Source organism: Strongylocentrotus purpuratus, unplaced genomic scaffold, assembly GCF_000002235.5.
Source record: "Strongylocentrotus purpuratus isolate Spur 01 unplaced genomic scaffold, Spur_5.0 spur5_scaffold_7, whole genome shotgun sequence".
Taxonomy (NCBI): Eukaryota; Metazoa; Echinodermata; class Echinoidea; order Camarodonta; family Strongylocentrotidae; genus Strongylocentrotus; species Strongylocentrotus purpuratus.
In genome coordinates, this window is record NW_022145613.1 from 36190653 (window position 1) to 36218259 (window position 27607).

The following is a 27607-nucleotide window of genomic DNA, read 5'->3' on the forward strand; positions in this document are numbered from 1 at the left end:
ATGGGTTAGGACTATAGGGTTAGGACTAGGGTTACAACTAGGATTAAGTTCGACCCATTCAGTTCGTTTTTGGATGACCAATAAATCCAGTTTTTAAACAAGTTGAGCATGGAAAGGTAAATTTAGAATGGAATAATTTGCGAATAATAATAGATGAAGATTTACCTCTTTATCCAATCTTGTTTCCCAGATTGTCAAAATTAACCCCTTTTCACAATAAATGCAACTTTTGATGGAAAATGCAAACAAGAGGAAAAGTGACAAAGACACAGCTTATCCAAACATACCTTTTCCATGAAGATTAAAAAGCAAATTTTAATAAAGGACACAAATAATAAGTTTTGTTCACTGGAAATAATGTGCTTATTTATTTCATATATTATAAGATATTTGTATTGTGCTAATGTTTGTTCTCAATAAGCATTATAACATCGTTAAATCGCGATGGAAATAGAGTCTGTAATTCATGAAATACCCAATCAAGAAAACAATCAACTTATAAGCAGAACGAAGAGAAGTTAGCTTTGATCACTGACAAAATCTGTTAATATTTCTTTCGTTTGACAAATTTTTAATTGGATTCTAGGAAATACTTAAGTCTGGACTCCTTTATAGAAGGAAACATATTAGTTTAAATGAAATCGACCATCACAAGAGGGTTAATCAATTAAACAATGCTCTGTATGAAAGTTCGCAATATCTATATAGTCGACTTAGATGGCGCTCTGTATTTGCTGATGGATACATCATCAAGCTACTAATAGAGAGCGTCCTGCTTCGATCCAAATTCTTTAGTAGGCCTATTTCTTCTTCTTCTTGAAACATTTGCTTCCTACCCCCTTAACCCAAACAATTCTGTTGGCCAAAGTTTACTTCAAAGCTCTACACTTAAGTAGTTAATTACAGACCACTCCTGTGGCACTTCACAGTTTACACCCCCCCCCCCCTTAATTGAAAAGATGGCTGAAGCGCATTTCATCTCTATAAACTTTATATTTTGTCCATATTTCTATACGTTATCTCCAGAATTTTTTTCTTAATTCGGGCAAGGCTCAACAACATCATTGTGTTACAGACATGCCCTTACTTTGTTCCAATAAGCAACCGTGCCGCTTTTCTGGAAGCCGTTTGGGCCGCCGTTGTGAATACGCGCGAAGTCTTCACATCTTGGCGTGTGCCCTAAACGCCCGACCGTGGCATAGCGAGTCATGTAGGCCTGGACAGCATTCCGACTGCAACCCCAGTTAGCAGTACATGCACTCCATGCTGGGTATAAATGGAAAGATATGAACAAAATAAAATATTAGAATACATGTATAAGAGACTTGTAATGCATCCCACCCCTCAGTAATAAAAACAATGACAGAAAACAAGAAAAGAAGTCGAAGTCGATGAAGTCGAAGAAGTCGATGAAGTCGAAGAAGTCGAAGAAGTCGAAGAAGTCGAAGAAGTCAAAGAAGTCAAAGAAGAAGAAGAAGAAGAAGTCGAAGAAGAAGAAGAAGAAGAAGTCGAATAAGTCAAAGAAGAAGAAGAAGTCGAAGAAGAAGAGGAAGAAGTCGAAGAAGAAGAAGAAGAAGAAGTCAAAGTCGAAGAAGTCGAAAAAGTCAAAGAAGTCAAAGAAGAAGAAGAAGAAGAAGTCGAAGAAGAAGAGGAAGAAGTCGAAGAAGTCAAAGAAGTCAAAGAAGTCGAAGAAGAAGAAGTCGAAGAAGAAGAGGAAGAAGTCGAAGAAGTCAAAGAAGTCAAAGAAGTCGAAGAAGAAGAAGTCGAAGAAGAAGAGGAAGAAGTCGAAGAAGTCAAAGTCGAAGAAGTCAAAGAAGTCAAAGAAGTCAAAGAAGTCAGAGAAGAAGAAGAAGAAGAAGAAGAAGAAGAAGAAGAAGAAGAAGAAGAAGAAGAAAAAGAAGAAAAAGAAGAAGAATCTACTCACATCCCATGAGGTACCCGCCGTGCCGCTTAGCATCCGTCCAGTATGCCTGCTTGATTTGAAATGGGCCACACGATAGTGATCCCACGTCCATCCTACAGGGTGGGTTAGGCATGGCACAATTAGACTCTACCTCGCAGATACAATTGAGACAGTCATATGGTACTGCAAGAAGGAATTACACAAAACATGGAAACATGGAAAGGATAAGATTCGTATATATTACATTCGGTGGCCGATCTAGGATTGTATGACGGAGAATGGGGGAGGGGCACAACTCACAAGTACGAAAATGCTCTAGAATTTATATCAGAATAATATTAGTTAGGTGCATATATCTTTCAAAATTATTTTACGATTCGCTTTATTTGGCTTTGCCTGGAGGCTGACTTGAATTGAATTGAATTGAACTTTATTTCATTCATCATAAAAACATCATAACAAATATGTTAGATACAAAACATAGCATACAAGTTAAAGAGAAACATTTACAATACAATACAACAACAAAAAAATATATGAATGTGGAGACAGCTAGGAAAGCCAAAGGCTTTATTGGTGCTGCCACCAAAACAGTAATAAAGTATAATTGTTGTTTGAGATGGTGATTAAAAAAAAGAAGCCTACTAGAGAGAGGGGGGGGGGTGGAAAAAAAACAACCAAAACCAAAAACCAGACCGTGTACATAATCAATCTTTATTTATTTTGTTGGATTAAAAATGATTTATATCTCCTTTTAAAAATGTTAATTGATGGACTAGATTTTATATCTTGAGGTATATTATTCCACAATTGTGGTCCTTTAAAAAAAATTGATTTCTTAGTTATATTTAGTCTTATTTTATTTAAATGAAAATTAGATGAACTTCGAGTATTATATGAATGCAATTCAGAATTAAGACAAAATTTGCTGGAAAGACTAATTGGTATGAAATAACTAAAACATAAGTACATAAATATTGCAAAGCTATAATTACAAAGATCTAGGACACTTGTGTGACTTCCTTGTGTTTCTTTGAACTCTGAGAAGTGGAAATCCTCTTCACACGTCATTATTAGACATCGCTTCCTTTCTAGTTAAATCCAGTCCGAATCATAGTGGAAGCCACTGTAAATGAGTGGTTGGTTAACTCTGCCGAGAGTGGATTCCGCTCTTTAAAGCGTTGATTGCAACTATAGTGCGATGCCTATAGCGGATTTTTAGATATTTTTTTAAGTAATTTTCTCAGACCAACTAAATTAAGCCCCATCCTAAAAAAAGCTCCAGATCTCATTCATCTTGTGACATCATCTATCCATCGTTAGTGAGCTAACAAGAGACAGTGGTATGTAGCTTCACCAGAGCTGACCACCTGTTTACAATAGACCATACAATACCAACATAGGAGTTGCTATGTCAGACGTGCTGTATATAACATAACCAGGAAAAGAAAGGTAATGTGGAGGTATTGTATGAAAGAATGCAATTCTTTTGTGAGCATGTGCTGAGCTGAGGAAATGTTACATACCACTGTCTCTTGTTAGTTCACTAATGATTGACAGATGATGTTACAACATGAATGAGATCTGTAGTTTTGTTTAGGTTTGGCTAAGCAATAGCAGGTCTGAGCATATTACTTTACAAAATATTGAAAAATCTATGAAATATATTTAGATGTTTGAATAACAAAATATGAGTTGTAAGCAGCCCTGCACATATAGAAATCAAATAGAAATCAACTTATATTTGGATGTCCCCCGACCTTTAAAGGGCAGAAGTGTGTAAATCCGCTAGGCATCGCACTATAGTTGCAATCAACGCCTTAAAGGGCGGAATCCACTTTTAGCAGAGTAAACCTTGCAATGGGTGAACAATAATCGGGGCTTCTCAGGTACAATGCACTACTTTCCCTGTAAGGCTTGTTGAAACAGAAATTATGAAGCAATTCTTCAGTTTTGCTCGCTTGCTTCACTATTAGCTTGAATATTTTGCGCTGCCCACCGAATTCAAGGCATAGAAATGTTCCATATTATAAACTAAAAATCTGATCATGCTGGATATAAATAGGCATTTACCTCCTGGACAATTACCCCCCCCCCGAAAAATACCAATAAGACAATTACCCCCAAGGACAACCAACCCCCCGAGGACAATTACCCCCATGTGGAAGTCCCTCATCCCACACACATTCACACAAATATATGCACACATACTGGTGGCCTGTTGATATCTTTTTTCTTGTTCCCTCCTTTGTTTTCCTTTGCCAGCTTTTGTTTGTGCGTGTGCGTGTGTGCGTGTGTGCGTGTGTGCGTGTGTGCGTGTGTGCGCGTGCGTATGTGTGCGTTTGTATTTCGCGGTCAGCAAGAAGCTCTCCCTAATGCTCTCAGATGTTAGGGCATATACAATTATAATTCAATTTCAAGAGCATTATTTTTATGAAAGTAAAAAATAAAATAAGAAAGAAAAGAAAGATAGATTTACATTGCAAAAGACGATCTCACAAATTGGGAGAAGGCTCATTTCGAATCATCGGGATAAACGGATATTGCTTTGGGTCGGGTGTTCGCGTAAACCGACTGAAAAATAATCGGATTTTTTGGTGGTCATTGACAAAAGACTTATCTTTTTACGCGAACATTAGTGTGAAAATACCCTTTGAGTGACGAAGTGGTAATTGAATATCATGATGATAACAAGTGAGATTGCAATTTGGTCACAATGTCAGCACAATTTTATCCAATTCTCATTCCGTCCGAATTACTATTTCGTAGGCTTACTTCGAATCTTCATTTTTGGGGGTGATGCATGGCATCCATGCTAAAACTCTTGACAAAATACAAAGGACAAAAGTAGGAGTTCATGTCACGCACATTTTTCTTTTTAACTAAAAAATTAATTTTTGGTTCGAAGTTTGAAAGAAAGTAATCAATAATGAGTTTTAATTTTTTGACCCAAATATGTATTGTCTCATTAAAACCTTTACATTAATTTTTGTTATGATTTTGAAGTAATAAACCTGATTTATATACATTTGAGATTGGATATTATATGTATGGCGTAATGAAACATAAAAGTGTGATTTACTCAGAATATGGGGGTTATGTAAACCACTTTTATTTCAATGTTTTTTTTGACACACCTTTTTTTTCCCGCTATTAAACATACAATATGTGTTGTCGTGCCACACAGAGAAATAAAACTAAAATAATTTGAAAAAAAATTGTTTAATAACTGTTTGCATAATTTTAAAAATGATGATTTTCTGTTTGCTTGGACCCTCACGTATCATAATTTGTCTGTTTGCCATAAGGTAGGGGATGGACGTGACCGCTGGGCAGTAAACCTGGTAACTAATGCAAATAAAATATTGGAATTCTTTAGGAAATGCTATAATAGTTTTTGAACAACGTGAAAGAAATGGTAATCATCTAATGATTTTTGCTGCCTGTTTGATTATGATAAAAAAATTGAGTCATTTGAAGTAAAATCATGTAACTATTCCATACAAAATATAGAACAAGCAGTACCCTCAGCAATCAAAATATGCTCGTTTGGGCATATGAATTTGTTGACTCCTGTTTTGTTGACTTAAGATTACGTGTTAATTCTTGTGCGTTCACTGAGATAAATCGGTTTAACCCGAACCATAAAAGGGACTGGGCTGCATGTTTCATTCACAGAAAAGGGTAAAACTTAAATAAACGCGTTATGTAACCACAGAGGGATGTTCATTCGTAACTAACATACTGATATAATTAATTATTCATGGAAAAACAGAAACATTTGTGTCAATGAGAAGTTGGTTTCTGAAAAGTTAAATTTAAAATATTTAAAAAAAAAACCCAATTAGGATAAAACTTTTCAAGAACTTACCATTTATAAGTTATATAGCCCATACCCACCGTAATAAACACAGGAATCCACGCGTATACGCTCCCTTTGACAAAAACTGTATGGCCCGATAGTCACGTAGCGTCATAGAGGCTGTTCACACCGCAAAGAGATAGCGCGGTCTATCGTAGCACCCCCTTTTTTCTAGCGCGCGCTAGACCCCGCTATCTCTCGTGGACCACCCCCAAGAGGTGCTCCAGTGGCACGCCATTTTGGCTAGCCGTGGCTCGCTGTTGGGCGGACCGAAACGACGTTGTACCTTCCAAACCGCAGTTATAGCGCGGTCTAGCGCGCGCTATCTCTGCCGGTGTGAACAGCCTCATAGATGTGGTAAATGGCCCTTGCATCCTAAATTTCATGTTTTTTAGGTTCCAAATTTACACTACTTCAAGATCAAATTTCCCCGCAAAAAGATGACAATATGGTCAAACAGACGTAGACGAAAGACTACATGCATTGCTGATTGTCAACGAAACGGAGTTAAGTCTTTTGTTAATTCTGCTTTTTGCTACGGCAGGCAGCCAGTGAAAACGAATTCGTTTGATAAAATTATGGAAATGCAAGCACTACTCTAAACAAACAGAACTTTGTCATTTCTCACTCATTTTTCCTGATTGAGGTGTCATTATAAAAGAACAAAAACTGAACTTTCTAGAAATGTGAAATTTTCTTCGAAATTCAGATACCGTCCGCCAAATAAATTTTTGGTTTCCTCCCTTCAAATTCATTTTAATCACTCATGCGTGAAATATGCATCATATGAGTTGCATCAAATGAAAGAGGAGGATCTAAGCCTTACATATATGTATAATTATGATTAAGTTATGATAAAACATCGATAATTCTCGGTTTCGTTTTTTCTGGGACGCACTGTATATTATATAAGATCTGGTCAGTTCTTCAAAGACTTTTGAATGGGAGCTCGGGCCGAAGAACAGAATATCGATCCGATTCCGAAGATCATCATTGGCCACTTTTTCATCTTCAAAAGTACAGTGCTGTTGCTCAACCAATCAAAACACTTGTTATATCACAATGAAGGTAAAAATCTCAGTTATTCGATTTTTTTTCGACCCGGTGGAATCCGACACTCCAAGAAGAATCGACACTCAAATAAGTAATTCTGATGAGGTGAAAAAATGCGCGCTACCACAGGAAAACCGACACAAGTTATATTTCAAATGCAAAAGTACGTGTTTTTTTTAAATAACAAAAGCTAACAACTACCATCGTTGGCTTGACCTTTCAATATACTTTTTTAAACTGTTCGACCCGTTACAATCACCCGTGGGGTTATCAAGTTATGAGCGAAAATGAGGGGGAAATGTCTTTCTAGTTCGCTTCGTTGGTTATCAGGGGAAACGAACAAAGTGAACACAACACATTCATATATATATAAAATTGGCTGTGGATGTGACCATCTTGGCCATTACCAATTTGATTTTTTGTTTGTATTAATACCACATTCCGCATTATTAAAGGTATCATAATTATGTCACGCGAGTAAAACCTCTATATTAACATAACAAACAGTGAGCTTTACATTGTATATCACCTTATTATGAGGCAAAACCAGTCTGACAAGTGGAAACATCAAGGATTCTTTAACAAAGAAAGGGTATCATCACGGAACACTTACCCGGAGATGCTCCCCAGACCACCAGGAAAAAGAGAGAGAATAGAAGACCGCGGAGCAACATCTTTGGTTACCAATCAATGGGCAAATGACATTCGATTATAAGGCAAACAAGAAATGGTAACGCAGTGTGTCTGGCTCCTCTTATATACCCTCAATAAACACGGCGGGAACTAGGAGGGGGGGGGGGGGGGGCAAATCCAGCTTATGCCCAAAGAGATTCGATTATACATAGTATGTCTTCCGACATGTCATAGGTTTTGAATTTGGTGCATTATGGGAGTTTTTCCAATTTGACGATTTTTGAGCAATTCATGCGCAATGACGTCAACAATTCGTCAATTGCTGTTTGGTGATTGGCTATCGACAAAATGACCGGGGTAATAGTATATTTGTAAAGCGCTTAGAGACATCTGTATTAAGCGCTATATATATTATAAAAGCTAAATATTATTATATGCGACCTATAAGTTATTCATACACAAAAACTGAAACATTTTTCTTTTAAGTGAATTTCTATTTTAATAGATGTTTATCAAGTAAATCTCATTGGATTAGACAATTCTCAGAGGAACATCAACATCGAAGTGAGGGCCATTATGATAGCTTGAAAAGTAAGTAAGAATTCATTTTGTGTGAAGATCTCTGTCATGATTGTGACGTGTTAGTCGTGGCAGTCAGTGGGCTCTAGCTCTCTGCACTGTGTGGTTTCAAGTTCGCTTTTTTTGTGGTGAAAACACTAAGGCCAACACCAAACTTGAAATCACCCAAACATAAAATGCCCCCTATCTCACCTCCTTTTCATTTGTCTGACCAAAGAATATTCACTGATTGAATACTCTCTTATTTAATTAGTCTATATAGTAATATTTCTAAAAACAATGAAAAGTCTACCGTAGATCATTTCACTGCGATACCTTTCGCGCTTTTAAAGTTCAATTCATAGTTTGATTACCGACAATAATCAGTGGATGTGGACCTGCATATAGAGACTGCGCAAAGTTTTCATTGCGGCTTAACGGATTGGATCTTGCCAAGCGGATTATGATTTTTATTTCGCGGATACTAGCAGACTGGAACAACCACGATGGAACACTAAACAGCATTTATCCCCGCATTCATAATGAAATCCTGTACCTTGAGTTTTTCTACAGATGAGTGCCCCCTTTAAAGAAAGAGGTCCTTTTTAATTTATCCCTTTTTCCTCTCATCTTTAAACATCCCCCTAATTTAAAGAGACTGTAAGAGCAATTTTCCCCCGAAGCTCGCTCGCTCGTTATTGTGTATATCTTATCAAAGGTCTTTTCAGTCTTCCGTTATGAGAATGTGCTTATAACCCCATCAGGATTGGGTTTTTCTTCTTTAAAAGATGTAATTTTTCGAACTGTGACCTCACAAGTCTTTAAAAAAAATTCTCGCACGCTTCGCTGGCTCGCAAATGAATTTTCAGACCAACACACCCAACTGAAAAGTATGATGCTTGCAATATGTTGTATTATGTTTAGAGAGCAACAAACATTGAAATCATTCCTGATAATGTAATTGAAATGTCTAAAAAAAATATATATTTTCGCTTTGAGATTTTCCTATGTAGGTGCCCTTTTTTCTCCAGAGAGTGACCTTTTTTGTTGGTGACCCGCCCCACACGTTGGAAGTCTCTCCGCCACCCCTGGCTCGCACCAAGTAGATAATTGAAGACTATTCATACATACATTTTGTTTTAACCAACGGGACCTAACATGTTATTGAAAACAAGTCTTAAAAATATCTTTGAACCAGCAGGAGATAACATGCTACCCCTCCAGTGTCGATCTAGACTCGGTTTTACTCTTTTAGTGCTTACTCTTTCCTTCACTCCAAGCACATTAATGTACTTAGCATGTTACTGCATCAATTGATTAGGAAATATAACACTACACTCTGAAATAACAAGAATGTTATAATGGTTGCCAAGGCATTTTCTGGCTTGCACCCAAGTAAATAAAGATCGCGTGCCCGATCTTCTTATTGAAAACAAGTCATAACAAAAAACTTTGAACCAGCGGGAGTTAACATTTTATTGAAAACAAGTAATAACAAAAAACTTTGAACCAGCGGGAGTTAACATTTTATTGAAAACAAGTAATAACACCATCTTTGCATCAGCTGGGGACTGGGGTAAACATGTTGCCTCTCCAGTGCTAGCTAAAAATATCAAGTTCAAGTTAGAGTTCATTTCATTCAAAACCACACAAAACATGATATAATCTTTTACATAAAAACGATACTGGTAATAGTTTATTAATCAACATATATTAATTTGATTACATCATAAAATGAATGGTTTTAGAACCCCTTTATAATAATAATAATAATAATAATAATAATTGGATTTATATAGCGCCTTTTCCAACGGTTACAAGGCGCTGCTCTCTTAGACTTTCAACAATTTAAGAGGAGTTGTATAGGTAAGTTTTCAGTTGTTTTTTTGAAGAAATCTAGTGAAGTACTGTTTCTTAAAGAGGGGAGTTTGTTCCAGAGCGTGTGAGCGGGACCCTTTAGTCAACACAATTACATACATTAACAATATGGCAAGGTGAATGAAAAGAATGTAACGTATATACAAGGGATTTTTTTTCCAATAGTTTTTTATTGATTCCAAACTATACAAATCAATCTTAGAAATAAAATACAGTTGTTTTTCCTTGGCATGAATTCAAAACATTTTCATTACTACATAGATTGTACGATTGATGAAAACAAAAATTAAATCAGTTGTAACATAAAACAAATAACCCCATCCAACCAAACACACTACTACCAGTGAAAACTCCCCCAAAGACAATATTACGGACTTTCCCTTGCATCTAAGGGATGGATATATATACAGAACACACAAATGCTCACACAAACGCGCGCGCACACGCACACACACACACACACACACACGCACACACACACACACACACATACATTTGGTGGAAATCCGAGATGGGGACAAAGTGGGGACATTATAATAAACGCCCTAACAATATCTACTCGTTTTTATTCATATTTCATTTTTTGCCTCCATTCTTAAAGTGAACCGAAAGTTTGATAAGGGGACTTATTTTGAAGAGAGTACTTCACATTCCAATCGAGGCCCCAAAGAATACACCGCTGTGTCGGCCGTGTGAACGTTTCACTGATAAATAGAGGAAATGTGTATTACATGGACTATGAGAAAACTTCACATCCCGACTGAGGATCACATGAATACGCAGGTATAGTATTTCGGTTGCGTTAGCGTTTTCTTATTATATAGGGCAAATGTTTGAACTTGGAGCAGGCGCGGATCCAGGGACCTTGCCCCCTCCCCCCCTCCCACCACCAAAAAGGAGAGAGAGAGAGAGAGAGAGAGAGAGAGAGAGAAGGAAGAAAGGGGAATGGGAAAGAAGGGAATGTGAAAGAAGGGAATGGGAAAGGGGAGAGACAGTGAAAGAAAGAAGAGGAAGAATAAAGATATTGGGAAAAGAAGGCAAGAACAGTTACAATGTTTCCCATCCATGAGGTGTGCTGGTGCGGATCGGGGGCAGGGGGGGGGGTGAGTGGGCATTACCCCCTCGAGAGGGGGAAAGGGAAAGAAAGCGAAGTGAACATGCAATGAAAGAAAAAAAAGAGGGAAAAGTGATTTAAAAACAGAGGAAGAAGACAGGCCTGGAAGAAGAAAGGGATTAGGGACCATCCCGGGGTTGGCCGCCCATCAAAGGAAAATGCGTCTATACTATACTTTGTATTCGAGAAACCTCGCCGATCGCCTGCTGTCAGCTACCTGCGCCTAGCGTATCCTGAGGCCGGTAGCTTTAGACACAAAGCCTTGTCCCATTTAAAAACTACATTCAAGAGTCCATTATTGCCAGGTTTTTTTAAAAAAAAATGCATTTTCAATTTAACTTTCCTCGTTTTATAGAGACATTGAAAGTGCTTGTCCTCCGAGACATGGAGAAAGAGTCTCTTCAGTACCTTTAGGGACAATACATAAAAAACACGCAGTCATTGTTGCAATGTCAGGAATGCTATTTATACCTCTTTGGTAATAGGCCTACTCACAATGGCAAAAAAATATTTGCTCGATGAAGGGAGGGTCAGTTTTTTCTCCAATTCATTAATTCATTAATAGACCAGTTCACGGTTAGCATATTACTGCAATGACCCCGAATATTCACAGATCTTCAAAACATAAAGAGGTCCCACTTTGTACATTTTGAAATAATCACTCCTACAGCGATGGAGGTGCTATATAAATAGCCTTTGTTTCCCATTTTACAAATAATACTTCCACCTGTGTATCATAGAGTGCACTGATTGTGCATTAATGAATAATGATTACATAACTTTCATGAGCATGTATCCAGTATTTCCTCTCCGTGTATTTCAAAATCTTTATCTGCTCATGCTCAAACTGCAACCGTGAACTGGTTTATTGTGCCATGTCAGAAAGAGCTAAGTTGTTTGTTACGTAACTATTCAAATATTGCCTGTGCAAGCTATTGAAAACAGAATCGAACAGCCAAGCTTCCCTATTAATTGGTGCCGTGTTATAGAAATCGACGCGTTCTGACTTAAATTGATCCATTTTCTATTCATTAAGCTATGTCAGGGAGCCACGCAGTGGCCTATTGTCATATCACTTTAACTTTAAAGGGAATTGCAAAGTTTTGGCAAATTTTGAAAATTGGATGGGCATTAATTCTTTGAAATTTTGATATATTTGGATGCCCCTGTGAATGAATTATAAGCACTAGAAAATTTAGCCTCTAAAACATTTCGCTTTCGAGAAATGGAATAATAAAAAAATTAACCGGTGCTCCCGGTAAATTTCAAATATTTCAAATAGCGCCTAAGGTCATTCCATGGTTGCTGCGACCATGAAAATCTCAGAATATGCAGTTCTGATATATAAATTCCAAACAGTAATAGCCAATCGGTCGATTGTAGTCAAGAAAAAAAAATTACAGCTAAAGTAATATCAGTCTTGAGAGGGAGCTATACAACATAAAGAGGTTATTATTTACAATTTTATCACCGCGCCAACGATCATTGAACATGGTAAAATTGCAGTTTGCAGAATAAATAGAAATAACAGAAAAACTCAATCTTATATCAGTAACATCAGTAACTGAAAGAAAGTTCTTACGGGCAACCTTAACAACATCGGACTACAAAAATAAAAAATGATAAATACACTGTCGCTCTTAAAGTTGGAATATTTTTTTTACCCCAATTTATGGAATTATTTTGACAATGATTTATTCCTAATAGATCTAGATAATAGTATACATTCTCAGATTTTATTGAATAACAATTTGCCAGGGTTTGTTTTGCGTGACTGCTAAAGCATGTGTATGCTTCTATGCTTATCAACCAGGGGACCCACGCCCTTGAGGATGAGGATTAATGCCCCACAAAAGGGCACTAATATAGCACATTGACACGGTTTTGATCCTGGGGCCTCGCAGTTACGAGGCCATTGCTTTGCAATATATTCCAACTTTATGAGCGACAGTGTATGTATCCCGAAAGCGTAAAATCAGTAAATCAGCATACTTTGTAAAGTCATTAACATCAGAAGGTGTTAACAACTGAAAGCGAACCAGTTAATAGCGATGAGGCAAATGGGTCTTGTTGATGGGTCTGATCGCTTTACAATGCAAATTTACTCGGTTCAATTCCCAGCTACGCCGTTATACCCCATGTTATCTGTATCATTTTTGTCTTCACCCAAGATATTGACTTGTCCATCTCTTTTTTTAAAGGGGACACCCCCCCCCCCCCACCTCCTCAACAAAGGAGAAAAAACATGTATACTATGTTTTAACAAGCGACTCTCTGATTATGAGTTTTTGTATTTGTATCATTTTTTCTTAAACTTACTGTCGTCATGAAGTGTTATGTCAGTAGGCCACTGCGTAGCACCCTGACCTCGTTTAATAAATAGTAAAATAATTGTGTCAGTATGCGTGTTATTCCGTAACATCGCATCAATGAACGAACATTATTGTGGCTATACTCTGTTATTAATAGCTGGCACCAGAGATAATTGAATAGTTATGTAACAAACTAATCAGATCTTTCTGACATAGCATCAATGAATGAATTGAAAGGGAAACGACCTCCCTTCCACGGAGAGGCATGCGTACATTATTTTGTCTTTTATCTATATGCACGTTCAATACACAAAAAGGCCACGCTGCAAAGTGAATGAGAGGAACAAATAATGATGTACAAAAGTTGCAACGCTTTAATAAAAAAAAACACTGATGAAAAAGGCCTACACAAATAGGACTTATATGCAGAATACTGTACAGAAAGTAGATGTTAAAACCAATATGACACTCAATTTAATATACATATCTTGATTTATATAACTGGCTGTTATCTAAAGAATCAGTATGCAGTGTATTTACCCCACATATAGCACCAAGGATTTTTTGAATACCAAATTAGTTCAGTTAAAAAGAGCGAAGCTGGTTTAGCACTCTATTTAAATAGGGAACATTTTTTTTACTCTCCAGGATTACAAAGGTGGTTATAAGAGCCTTCCTGACATAAAAACAGTGGGCAAAATTTCTTTGAGGCCCTATCTCCTTGTCTGAGAGGACAAGCACTTTCACTACACCTACATGAACAGAGAATAGGCTGGGGCTGCAGTGTCATTTTTTTTAATGCCTATGGCTTTTCCGCCAAATTTAAATTAATTGTAATGCTGGATCGATTTTCTCATCATATGTGACTTTATTTGATTTATAAGGGCGTATCAGATCCTTTTCGCTTACCTCTTTCCATGACTCTCTTTCTCTCTCTCTCTCTCTCTCTCTCTGACTCTCCCTGCCCCCGATGACTTTAGCATGACATAGCATAATGAATCATTAAGTCTTAACACTTCTGGACTTATTCTTGTCAACGTCTTTTATTTTTAGTACTTCAGTCAAGCTACATACTTTTTTAGGTTCTCCATTTAAATAATTTGGTGCTTTCGTTAATTGATTCTTTGACTGAGTTTGCTTCTTGTTTGATCGATTGTGGGGTGATTCAGCATTTGTTTTTTGCTTTACAATATAATTTTGTATGACATTATTTCTTAGATTTCTGTTAAGAATGTTTCTTGGCGCTTCAGATGAGTCTAGTGGTAAGGCTGGATTGGGAAGGCAATAGTAACTGGTTCAAAAACCTGAAACCTAGGGTGACAATCCTACCTAATAACGTGTAATTGTGTGCACTTCGCATAAGTGCTGACTATTGACATACAATAGTAGCAGTTGAATGAAATAATTTGTACGTGGCACGAAGGGCATTTAAATGACTGAATCCTTCTGGAAGATTTGAGCATTAAATTGCATTACGTTTATAATGAAAAGTATGTAAACAGATCAAAGCGTGTGGTTTTCAAAAACTTAGTATGCATGGAATTACACATGTTTCAGAATGGGCAGCCATAATAGAACAAGCACTTCCATATAAATTCCAAACTCCTTTCCTCGAGAAATTTGGGGGGGGGGGTGGGATCGGACAGAGATAGAGAGAGAGAAAAAAATAGAGAGAGAGAGAGAGAGACAGAGACAGACAGAGAAATAGAGAAAGAGAACCCCTTCGACCTTAACCCATATCCTTACACAACTGAAGTTCATCCTAAACGAATTCCCTGCAACTGGCATACATGTATCAATCACTTTGTATCTGCCTAATATGAAAGGCGCCAAAAATGTTTTGTTTAATTATTATTATTAGAGGAGCATATGAAAGAGGTTTAGTCTTTAAATTAGCAAAGAAAAACTCTACCTTTTGTATTCAAGATCTCATCTATCTAAAGGACAGTGTCTAATATCAGGGCCCTTCTCTCATTTAACAATCATTTTGTTGTTGTATTAAATTGATATAGGATTCATGACGCTTGCCTTTGTTGCCAAGAAACGTATGTGTATAGCTAGCGTTCTCTGGGAGAACGTCAAAAAACGAACCTGATGACAACTATTGGTACATCAATACACCTGTGACCATAACAAGCCACATAATCAGTAGCGTGGAGAAAGGGGCACACCTCCCCCCTCCCAAATACCCTCCCCCCCCCCCCCCCCAAAAAAAGGAAGCAGTGAACGCGCGAAGAAGAAAAAAAGGGATCCCACGCACGAGCCCTCTATTCTGCGTCTCCACCCCCCCCCCCCACTTCCCCCCCCCCCCCTCTCTCTCTCTCTCTCTCTCTCACACACACACACACTCTCTCTCTCGCTCTCTCTCTCTCTCTCTCTCTCTCCCTCTCTCCCTCTCTCTTCTCCCTCCTTCCCGTTAGTAGACCCCTGCCCTCTCCATATTTATACCCCTTTTAGAGTACCCCTTAGAGAGTGGAAGTCATATTGCCGGGGGCACGTGCTACCTGTCGTGATCCATGTTTGATCATACAGAATTTGTCAAGGTAAATTATATTATGTAATAAATGATACATATATATATATATATATAATTGTATTGTCAATAGGTAACTTTCCTCAGTCCTTTGTGACACTGCTCTTTCATGTAAGCAAAGTAGTGTATACAAAATAATGTATATCACGAGACCAAACGTAATGCATTTAATCCCATATTCATGCTCCGTCATCATGCACCAGTATCACCATTTTGTATAACAAAATATTATTAGTACATGGCTTGTGAAATTGATAGTGAAAAGTGAGATTAAATCAACTTTGGGCTATGTGTCCATTAATGATATTTTTGGAAGATTATCCCCAGAAAGATTTTTTTTGTTGGGGGGGGGGGGGGGGGAGAGCGGTCAAATGATTAATGCAGTTTCTACCCTAACCCTCATCCTTCCAGACTCCGATCCGCCGTTCATAATTTTGTTTTGCGGACGAATCCGCCACTGGTGCGCTGATACGTGCTCGTAAACAATAATTTTTCTTGTATCACAGTTTATCGCTGATATACAAATGTGGCATATTGGGAGTAAAATCATTCTTGGATCAAGCTCGATCCTGACTTTCAGCCAGTGGAGAGGGATTCAGGCTTATGTATCATCTGTTCATGCTTGCTGAAAATCACAGTTTATTAAGCTCTTTGACAGGCAGGAGTTTTGTACCTGATATGCTGTTCGTTTTCGAGGTAACCAGGCTCTGTAACATTGAATTTGAATTATGTGCTTTATATTCTTACTTTCCTCGCATCGTTCTGCGAAAATGACTTGAAACAACCATAAAAAATAAACAACCATAAGCCTTTTTTGTTGTTGGTGTGTGTGTGTGTGTATGTCGGGTGTTTTATCAATAGACGGTTTCGCCATTCCTTGTTTATACTTTTGGCTCATGAAAATAACTACTTTATGTATTTAAAATAATCATTTCGTAAACTATTTAATTTTTCTCGATACTTTGTTTATTTTCTTCAAATTACCATTCAGAGAGACTAAGTGAAGACTGGTATAAAGCAGAGATGTTGACCCGCACTCTATTCATCTCCGTGCTGATCAGTTGGGGTGAGTAAAGAAAGTTTATAAGTTCTTGTATCACTGAAAAATGCGAAGAAATAAACAGTTTCAATAACTTGTATAAAGCGCCAAATATACAAAGACAGCGGGAATATATAAAAGAAGGTGTGGACAGATAGATAAAGAGAGAGAGAGAGAGAGAGAGAAAGAAAGACAGAGAGAGAGAAAGAAGGGGTGGAGTGGGGTATGAGAGGAAAGAGATGCAGAAAGAAAGAACGATGTGCAAGGAAACAAAGCGCCTTTACTTTCAAACCATTCCTAGAAAAGAAACCAGGAATGCTGAGCAGAATAAAACAAAAACAAAATAATTGTTATATGAAATTCGCAACTCCTATCCTATTCTTGTACCTATTTGACAACTTTTAACTGGTCATCTTCTTTTGACTACTTTATATATTACATTTATAGCAATCGTGAAATTGGCAGATGCTTCTGTTTCGTCACCTTGCACAAAAGAAGGTGAGGTCGTCACAAGATACAAGAAGGATCCCCACAGGTCCTTCGGGAGCGGTTCAACTCGTCATGACGTGGCCAAAGCTGTTTGCTCCAATCCAGGTAAATACTCCTTCAGGGGAAGGCCTAGGTTTCTGAAAATAACAATAACAATTGCCAAAAAGCATTAGACAAGTGTTTTTTTTTTTAATATTTAAAAAATAAAATAATTTCAAATATTCTGAGAAAATTTATTGAATACAAATCTTAACATAAAAGAACATTCTCAACATAATCTTACTTTACGTCCTGAAAAATATATAGATTTGGTTCAACGGGAGTGCACTCTTAGATCCTCCATTTGTTTAATTTTTTTTTTATTTATGTGATGATATATTCCGCGTTCCAGAAAAAGCGCATTTGCATGTTTCATCGCGTAAATTAATAGACTCACCGTCTCACTCGTACACGCTGAACATACTAACATGACTTTCCATTTACATAATGTGAAAATTTGAAATCGACATGACCTTTATCCAAAAACACAAAGATAGAATAGGTGGGAGAGAGGGAGAAGAGAAGATATGATTATATATATATATATATATATATATATATATATATATATATATATATATGTGTGTGTGTGTGTATATATTATAGGCGTGAAGAAATGATGGTCAAGGAACGTGAGACGTAGCTGCACTTTACAAGTTTATTACGAGCTTTCGGCTTGTGAGGCCTTCTTCAGGTTCTGAAGTACAAACACGTACAAAAACAAATATATTTAATGAACAGATATACACGGCATACAAACTTAATATCACTCAATCATAGTCAAGCATCATGAACCTAGCAAAAAGCTCGTAATAAACTTGTAAAGTACAGCTACGACTCACGTTCCTTGACCATTTTCTTCACGCCTACATAATTCTGGAACACCCATTGTCATGTCAGAGTTGAGAATTCTCGCACTTTTATATATGTATAATAGTGGAGCAGGGGTGAGAGAGAGAGAGATGAGAGAGAGAGAGAGAGATATATATATATATATATAAAGAGAGACAGAGAGAGAGATGAGAGAGACAGAGAGAGGAGAGAGAGACAGAGAGAGAGAGAGAGAGAGAGGAGAGAGGGGAGAAAGAGAGAAACAGAAACAGAGACAGAAACAGAGACAGAGATGAGCGAGAGAGAGAGAGAAAAGCGACAATTTTATATTAGACCTATTCGCATAAGATGTTAGATATGATGTATTCGGTATTATTTTGAAGGAACATCAATTTACAATTTCCCATATATAGTATACAAACGCTTAAAAGAGTTCTATCTTGTGAACCAAATATCAAGGATGTGCTCAGTGACATTTAATGTAAAAGTCAATTCAGTTCATGTCACTATTTACATTTTTTTCTCATGTCAGCTCTTTGTTATCGATCACAGAAAAGGGGCAATATTCTGCAACATTATAAACAAGACCGTTGTTAGTTAAAACGCTTCTAGGTATTTTCATAGAAACAATATAACTTCCCGCAATATTCTACTCTCCGAATTATCAATTCTATATCTATATTTTCACCCTAAAAATAAAACAAAACAAACCTAAAGAAAAATTGTGATTATGTACAATCTGTGTGTCATAACACATGTATTTGTGCTACATGTAAAATGACATTCGTGCCGTTGTCCCATGATCTCCAAAACTATAGTATGCTACCAAATCATTGATTTATTTTAAACACAAAGTTTGTTAATCCTTCTATATACTACATGTATTTTGCAAGAATTATAGACTCAAGAAAGGTACAAAAATAATATTTGAATAAAATGCAATAAAATGAAGTTTATTTGACATACTACAGGGTGAGTCAGAAAAATAACACACTTTTCAATTGCTTATACCGTGTGAGTCAAAAAAAAGTTTACACCTAGAAAATTGCTAATTATTAAAAAAATCATCTATGAACAATAAATTATTATACACCTTGTGAAAGAGTGTTTTATTCCAAATCATTTGGTATCATTTGTGTGTGGTATGTGTTCACGCTTAGATGAACATGAGGCATTGTTTGCGAGAGTGCAAAAATCGACTTGCACCAAAGTGATGCCTACAGCATGTATTATATTGGGATTAGCGGAGTGAGAGAATGAATTGAATGTATCAAATGACATGCATTGGATACGCTTTTTGCAGAAGCAAATTCACACACACACACAGGGCTCAAATTAATTTTTTGTCCACGGGGGCTGTTCCAAAAAAAAAGAGCCCCCGTGAGCCTTCTCACGGGGGCTCTTTTAGTGCTGACGGGGGCTCTTATTTTAATACAAATTTCCATTGAATTGGTACCCATGAAACTCCTAAATTCCTTGGTATTTTATCATTATCATTTATTTAAGTCGGCATTTTCCCTCTTAGAAATTTACTTGTTACATAGCTGTTATTGACTTTTATCCCCGTGATGACATTCTCTCCATTTCTTCCCGTTCTGCACATGTAATTCCTCCTCATTATTCGGAGCAACCTTATTTACATTCTTTTTTACTTTAGTCTTTTGGAAGGATAACCATATCCTTCCAAAAACACAGGGGTGGATCTAGCTTTTTGCTAAGGGTGGAGGGGGGGGGGGTAACCCAAACACGATGTGGAGCATCGTCCACGAGCCGCGTAGAAGCGAGGCGATTTTTGTTGTTGCTATTTTGAACCCCCGTAAGTGATGTTTTCCTTGCATCTACATGTATACTAACATGCGGAGCATCGTCCACGAGCCGCAAAGCGGCGAGGCGATTTTTTGGTGCTATTTTGAACCCCTTTAGTGATGTTTTCCTGGCATCATTTTCTATGTACATCACATATTTTCACTTGGCAGCCAAAGGGGGAGGGGGGTTAAACCCCTAAACCGCATAGATCCGCCACTGCAACATCTTTGGTCTTCTTCTTCTTCTTCTTCTTCTTCTTCTCAATATTGATTTACTGGTCGAGTTACATTATTTGCTGGTCTTTTAGAATCACCAGATTTCAGAGGATTCAAACTTTTCACAACGAAAAAATTCTCCATGTTTTAGTACTTGCGCGATCGTCCCCAGCTCCAGCAGATATTGGGCGTCAGCGCGTGCACGTCGGTACTAGCGGCGCAGTATAGCCACTGCTGACGGCCGCACTAGCTGCACTGCGAGCTTTCGTTGTTTGTATCGATAATACTCATAGAGATGGGAGAGAAAGCGCCATCTAAGTTCCATTTCATTGGTTTAAGGTTTGAAAATTGATACTCAATATTGTGTTAAAGTTATATCAGAAAAGATAATCTTTATTTTATAATTCCACGGGGGCGATTTTTATTTTTGCAATCGCCCCCGTGAGCAACCTGACGGGTGCGATTATGGAGCTCACGGGGGCGAATCACCCACCGCCCCCGTGTATTTGAGCGCTGGCTGCACACACACACACACACACGCACAAATGTACGTTGATATTTGATATTCGATATTTGATATGCGTGGCATGATTAATTTTGTTAGGGATGTTATTTGGATCTGCAAAGACCGAATTAATACCCAAATCCCAATTGTTTTATTCAAACATCACATAGGCAACTTTGGCGCAATTCGATTTTTGCACTTTGGCAGACAATGTCTCGTGTTCATCCAAGCGTGAACACATACCACACAAAAATGATACCAAATGATTTGGGATAAAACACTCTTTCATAAGATGTATAATCATTTACTGGTATATTCTCATCCTTCATTACTCAGTTAATGACTCACAGATTCCATCAATAACAAACTTTATGGGAAAGCCTGCCAGACCGACCAAGCCAGCATTTATTCGAATTGTATCTTTTTGAACAATCATGAACAATCTTTGTTATTATATCATTTTGAACATCAAAATAATTTCAGTTTTTAAGCTCATTCTTGATTTTAAAAATATCAAATGTAAATATTGTTAACATTGCATAATTTCAATCTCAATCGTCAACATTCACACCTGAGTATAATTATACTGACGTTGTAAAATTAAATTTGATCCCTAACCTGCATGGGGCTTTGCCTTTTTGCCCCATGCCCGGACCGATTCCCTAGGTTGAAAAAACCAGAGATAAACTAAAAAAGGCTAATGCTCTGGAAAAACCTAATGGCAAATCGTCCCAATAAAAATAATCTATTTGAATCTCTATACCTCCTACAAAAACAAACACCAAACTATTGTTCTGTATTAAAATTTCCACTTGAAATTTGTGTCGTGGATCTAGTGTCTGACAAGGCTAGAATGGCTACCACGCCCATTTCCCTCTCTTATTATGCCTTTCTGAATATTCCTTTCCTTCTCAATACAATAACATACACCTGCCTAAGTTATCCAAACCATCCCGCTTCGCGGGATCGTGGCGTCTCGCCACTCCCATTACGTAATCATTAAACGGATCCGCATATACAACATTTTCCTGCTATACGTTGTACCGCAGGAAAATACAATTCATAGATGATTAATCAGCAATTTTCTAGGTGTAAACTTTTTTTTGACTCACACTGTATATGTTATAGGCAATTAGTAGATTCACTTCTCTCTTTTCTTGTAATACCATTTGTATTGGTGGGATGACCCTTCACAATTGATTGCACAGGGGTAAAATTATATTGTGTTCGTGGAGTTTGTATTAATTGAAAAACAGATTAAAATCTACTAGCGCCATTTATATAAAGGTTTTTCTGGTTTTGGAGTTGATGATATGATTCTGTCAGAGTGCAGATCCATTGATTCGAATAATAATCACACAAAACAAAACAAATATTTATAACTTGAACGTTAAAATGTTTTCTTAAAAACACGTTTGAAAAACAATTTGATGTTGGTTATTGGGTATCGTGAAAGGGACATCTTTGAGTTCACTCCAAACAAAGTTAGTCAAATCGAGTTGTGCAATTGATTTGATTTGATTTGATTTGACAAACAAACCAATTTCCAGAACTTTTATTTCAGCCTTCAAGTAATTTGTTTATTCTTATTATTTGAATTTGATGGTTATATTTAATCAATTACGCTTGTTGCACAATCATCATTATACCATTTAAACCCGGATTATACCTCCTATGCAATCAGCTATGATTTTTATTCGAATTAATAGGTCTTTTAGCGTTCATACCTAAGATTGAGTTTCGAAACTAAATAAGACTTGGAGTCTGCACAAGTCAATATTGACAACGTTGTCTAAATTTACAGTTTCCAATAATAACCAAAAGGGCACAAAAAGAAACGAGAAGATGGATCCTATTGGTACATGTCAAACATTTTAGCATCTAAAACAATACCATTTTAAAAAGTGTGTAATATTCTGTGACCCATACTGTACGTTCATTAAAAAGGATGAGGCAAAAGACAAGTAATAAAACAAAACTTAAGCTAATAATGATGATATCATCAATGATTAATTCACGCGTGTCTAAAGGCTGTTGCTTTCCAGAAGATCCATGGAATCGTGGATTTATTTTATTTTTGCTAAATTTTTTGAGTAATTTTCCGATTGAGTCTAGTCTGGAAATAGCTTCTAATGGAGAGCACTGACGACATACATTCTCTTGCTATTTTTATAGTAGATGGCAGACAATGTACGCTTGGTTACCTTGGTAACGGTATTGTTTATCATTACAACGAGTGAAGGGATGAGAAAAAGAGAAGGGCGCGAGAGAGATAGTAAGGGGGTAATAGAAATATATTGAAAAGGAGAGAGATAGAGAGAGAGAGAGAGCGGTGAGATGAGAAAGAGGGAGAGAGAGTGAGAGAGAGAGAGAGAGAGAAAGAGGGAGAAAGAGATTAGAAGAGAGAGAGAGAGAGAGAAACGGGAGGAGGAGGACGAGGAGGAGGATAGAGAGAAAGCTCGAGAGAGAGATACTAAGTGATTTCAAGTACGGTGTTCGGTGTTGGTGTTGGTGTTGGTGTTGAGAGCTTGGAAAGGCTGCTGAACCGAGCTCCAACACCGACGGTCAGTTTAGAAGAACGATACCGATCACTCGTGCGCGTGTGCGTGCGCGTTATCGGTAGCTCAACACCAGTCTCAACACTGAGTGACGTCCTACTCTACACACGAAAAGTCTTGCGATAAAAGCTTAATCCATTCGGAAAATCCACTAAATTACATCATATCGGATATCAAATGTAAAGTCATATTAAAAAGCCAATAGATAAAATATATTTCTGTTGAAAAACATATATAGCTCCCATGATTTACTTCTGTTTTGACTTTAAAATGGATTTTTACCTTGGCATGATCGTGAGATTCGTGCCAGATGTCCGCATAGTTACCTGCTGTATACTGCAACACCAACACCAACACCGAACTTGTAATCATGATTTTCCAAATCCCTAGGGGCTGGTGTTTAATTCAATTCAAGGTTTATTAAAAAATATCTTCGCAGCCGTTAAAGGCTGAATTGCGATACAATTCACAGATAAAAACATGCAAAATTACAAAAATATACATATCAATTACAATGAACATAGTTTGACATAAAATGAAAATCAAATATAAATTTTATAAAAAGAAAGAGTTCAAAAGTGAGTTTTAGGAATATGGGTTGTTCAAATTACATCAGAGTTTAGCGAGTATTTAAATTTTATAACCATTGTAAACATCTAAAGACAAGATGAGAAATTGCAAAAGATTAAATTTCAAATTAAAAACTCAATTTTGGAATGATAAAAGATAAGTTTGTTCATTAGAAGTAAATCATCGATTTACAGTATTCACATGGTAAAAAGTTAAATGTATTGCACAAAGTTTTTAGGAATATACAAACAAATTAAACGATTTTAGGAAAGTAAAATTTAAATATAGATATATCGAAAACAATTCTCTTCTAAAAAACAACAACAATTGGTTACATAACTTAAACAATGCAATTAAAAGCAATTTCCATTAAAAAAAGCTATGGTGTTGGAGGATGGGAAAATTACACGTAAATCGTCGACACCAACCGCGATACTCGGTTCAGCAGACGACATCTCAACACAGACTACCGGAAATACGTCATATTTCCCCGAGGTCAATCCCAACACCAGCCTGATTTCAAGTTCGGTGTTGTGGCTGGTGTTGGTGTTCTCACAACACCAACACCAACATCAGCTTTCAAGACCGAACTTAAAATCACTCACTGTGTGAGGTAGAAAAAGGAGGAGAAGGACGGAAAAGCTTTTATGAAATAATTCATTCTTACAAAGTAGTTTGGCAACTTTGCAACCTTGACTAATACTTTGCATCCTCAGGATGCCAATCACTAGGATAAACAATAATGCCGTTACCAACGTAATCAATGTTATTCTTCATCGCCTGGCATCTGATACAAGACCAAATAAACAGGGGAATATGCCGCATTTGTTTTCCATTAGAGGACATACAAGTTTAATTCACATTTGGTACTTACTCTTTCAACAAGTGCACTTGCGATTTCGCGACGTGCCATTGACAGCCGTTCAGACACGAAACATTGTTAAATTTACCATGATCCCATTTTTTGGGTTGAAAATTCATTAAGCGGCTCGTCATAAGGCCCGGTCACACATAGTTGCAATTTTAGCCAGTGCGTTGTCGTGCGTTGGGTGCTCGTCATCCTTCGTTACTCGTTCGTCGAGTGCGCTGGACCAACGCTGGACCGACGCTATTCATTCGTCGTCATTCGCGGAGTGCGAGGAGCTCGACACATGAATGTAAACGCCAAAAGGACGCCAGACCCACGCAGAGCGCGCTAGACCAACGTAGAGCACACGCCATGTATACGCGCAGCGCGCTAGCAACACGCTACGCATTCGGTGTCAGCTCGCTAGCTTCTCCCTAATCCTGACAAAAGTCGGGCGCACGAGCTTTTCCGATTTTCAATGTGCGGGTTGTGCGTCGTCTATGTGTGACCGGGCCGCGCATATTTTTTTACACAACTGTTTAGCCACTTCAGTCAAATATACTGTGCAAACGACTAGAAACAGAGTCTAGCATTACCCTTGGCAGTTTTGTTGGATTGCTGGAGCTGTACATGTGTACATACTCGTTATTTGTTTCGGGTTGGTTAAATCTATCCTCTCTTCTCTTTCATTATGTATTTCTGTGTTCTCCTTCAATCTACCCTCTTCTCTTTTGTCATGTATTTCTTTCTTTTTTTCTTCAATCTATCCCTTTTCTCCTTCGTTATTTTGTTTTCCCTTCAATCTATCCCCAGTTCTCCTTCGTTATGTATTTCTTTTGTTCTCCTTTATTCTAGCGTTTTCTCTTTTGTTTTATGTATTTCTTTGTTTCTCCTTCAGTCTATCCTTTTCTCCTTCGTCATCTATTTCTTTAATTGTTTTAATCTGATAGATTCCCTTTCTCGATCTTTATGTAAGTTCCCTGTTTTTCCTTAGTCTATATATCTGATCCTCTTAGCTCTTCAATTATGTATTTCTATGTTCGTCCTTTAACTTATCCTCTTCTCTTTCCTTATGTATTTCCTTGTTTTTCCTTCTCCATATCCTCTCCACTATCCTTGTTTTCCCCTTTCTATCATCTTCCCTTCCATGCATGCACAATAGTGCTCTGACGACTTAGACTATTTCACCAGAGCACTTCTTGGAATTTTTTTCACGAAAATGGCTAAACAGTTGTGTAAAAAAAGTATGCGCGACCGGGCCTTTACCGTAATGTCGGCATTCTCTTTGGTTATTTTTGTTGTATCTTTTTTCGTTTTCTGTTTACGTAGGACAAGTTGAGTATCCAAATACAATGTATTCATATTACGTGCATAGAATTTAAAGAAATAGCATCCATAATAATCAAAATCGTCTAAACTAAAAATTTAATAAATCACATATTATTTAGGCCTTATATCATAATTTATGGACCTGTATGAAGAATAGAACTATTAAATTAATGGCTCTAAATATAGCGATCCATCCGTATTATTTTTAGGGAACTATTATTATTTGTTAATGTTTGTAAACATTATGTATGTGTAAGTGTTTTTATACGGTAAATAAAACCAAACCAAACCAAACTAAACCATCAATTTTATGTAAACCTTGTAAGAGAGCAGAATGCAGCTCTATCTCATCTTTCATAGATATTTATGAAATATGACCCTGTATGAATGGAGAAAGACCCTATATTATGTTCTTGCAGTCAAAACAAAAAATTATGATAAATGGCGTGTGGTTTTTGAGCACGCTGCTAGAACTATATTGAATATTATCTGTTTCAAATGCTTGACATGCTGATACTGTTAATCAATTAAAAAATGCATCAAAGTTATATATATTTAGTCAATTTATTCTTGTACTAGATAGGCGCATTTATACTATCAAATACCTCATTTAGAAAAATCGCGATGCTTTGCGCTCCCGTTTGCACTTGTGCTGAAACATCACCGACTGAAAAGCTCAGTGATGTTTTGGCGTGTTTTGGTTGGTAATGCGCATGTGCGGTCTTCCCGATGCAAAATGCGTCTTCGATCAGCTGTTTATACGCTGTGGCTGCTGCAGCCCAATAAAGTTGATTGAAAATATGAAAAATAGTGCAATATTTTAAGATTTAAAAAAATTACCAAAAAAAATGCGCTTCGTTTCGCTCAGTTTTGACAACTAATTGCAATAATATGAGTTAAAACAACTCTTCTTCTTCCATTCTACATTTCAATAATTTCATTTGGTGGGTTCTAGAGCGAGATGTTACAGTTTAGCTGAGACTCTTTCAAAGCGGTCTTCAGCGTAAACAAGTCGTTTACTTTATGCAAATAAGGCTTCAAGGACGAAAGCTAGCCCCACTCCTATAGTCACGTGACAAACATTGCGCTGTTTCAGCTGCGAGCGTTTATATTCGCTAAACACGCCAAAACACGCCAAAAAATCACACTTCGGTTTGGAATGTTTCGGGCTTGGCATTTTTGCCGGTAAAGCGTAGTTGCCTTGGTACAATCACTAAAACATCGCGGTCAGACTCCGTTTTGGCATTTGTTGGCGTGTTTGGATGCAAGTGTAAATGGCCCTGTTCACGTATTGCATCTCTGCCCTTCATTGCATCATTGTCCCTGGGCCACTTTGACAGATTAAAGGGAAAAGGTCGAATGAGTTATGTTCTGATATTGAAAGACCGTACCATCAGACTCGGAATGACTATATGCTTGAAAAATATCGGATTCTTTGGATATATCACAATTTATTATAATACCAATGTCAGCAAAATACACTATAATATGTAGTAAGTTCTATGGAGGGATTAATTCAAACAAACAATCATT

At 37.2% G+C, this 27607-nt stretch overlaps 1 protein-coding gene across 1 annotated transcript; it reads right to left on the reverse strand.

Annotated features, from left to right (window-relative positions):
* Positions 1 to 344: 344 nt before the first annotated feature.
* LOC587263 (lysozyme) lies at positions 345 to 7549 on the reverse strand. Its single transcript, XM_787002.4, has 3 exons — positions 7432 to 7549; positions 1925 to 2086; positions 345 to 1266 (listed from the first exon to the last, which is right to left on the reverse strand). The coding sequence occupies exons 1-3, from the start codon at positions 7490 to 7492 to the stop codon at positions 1070 to 1072; spliced, it is 420 nt and encodes a 139-aa protein (XP_792095.1). The 5' UTR covers positions 7493 to 7549; the 3' UTR covers positions 345 to 1069.
* Positions 7550 to 27607: the final 20058 nt, after the last annotated feature.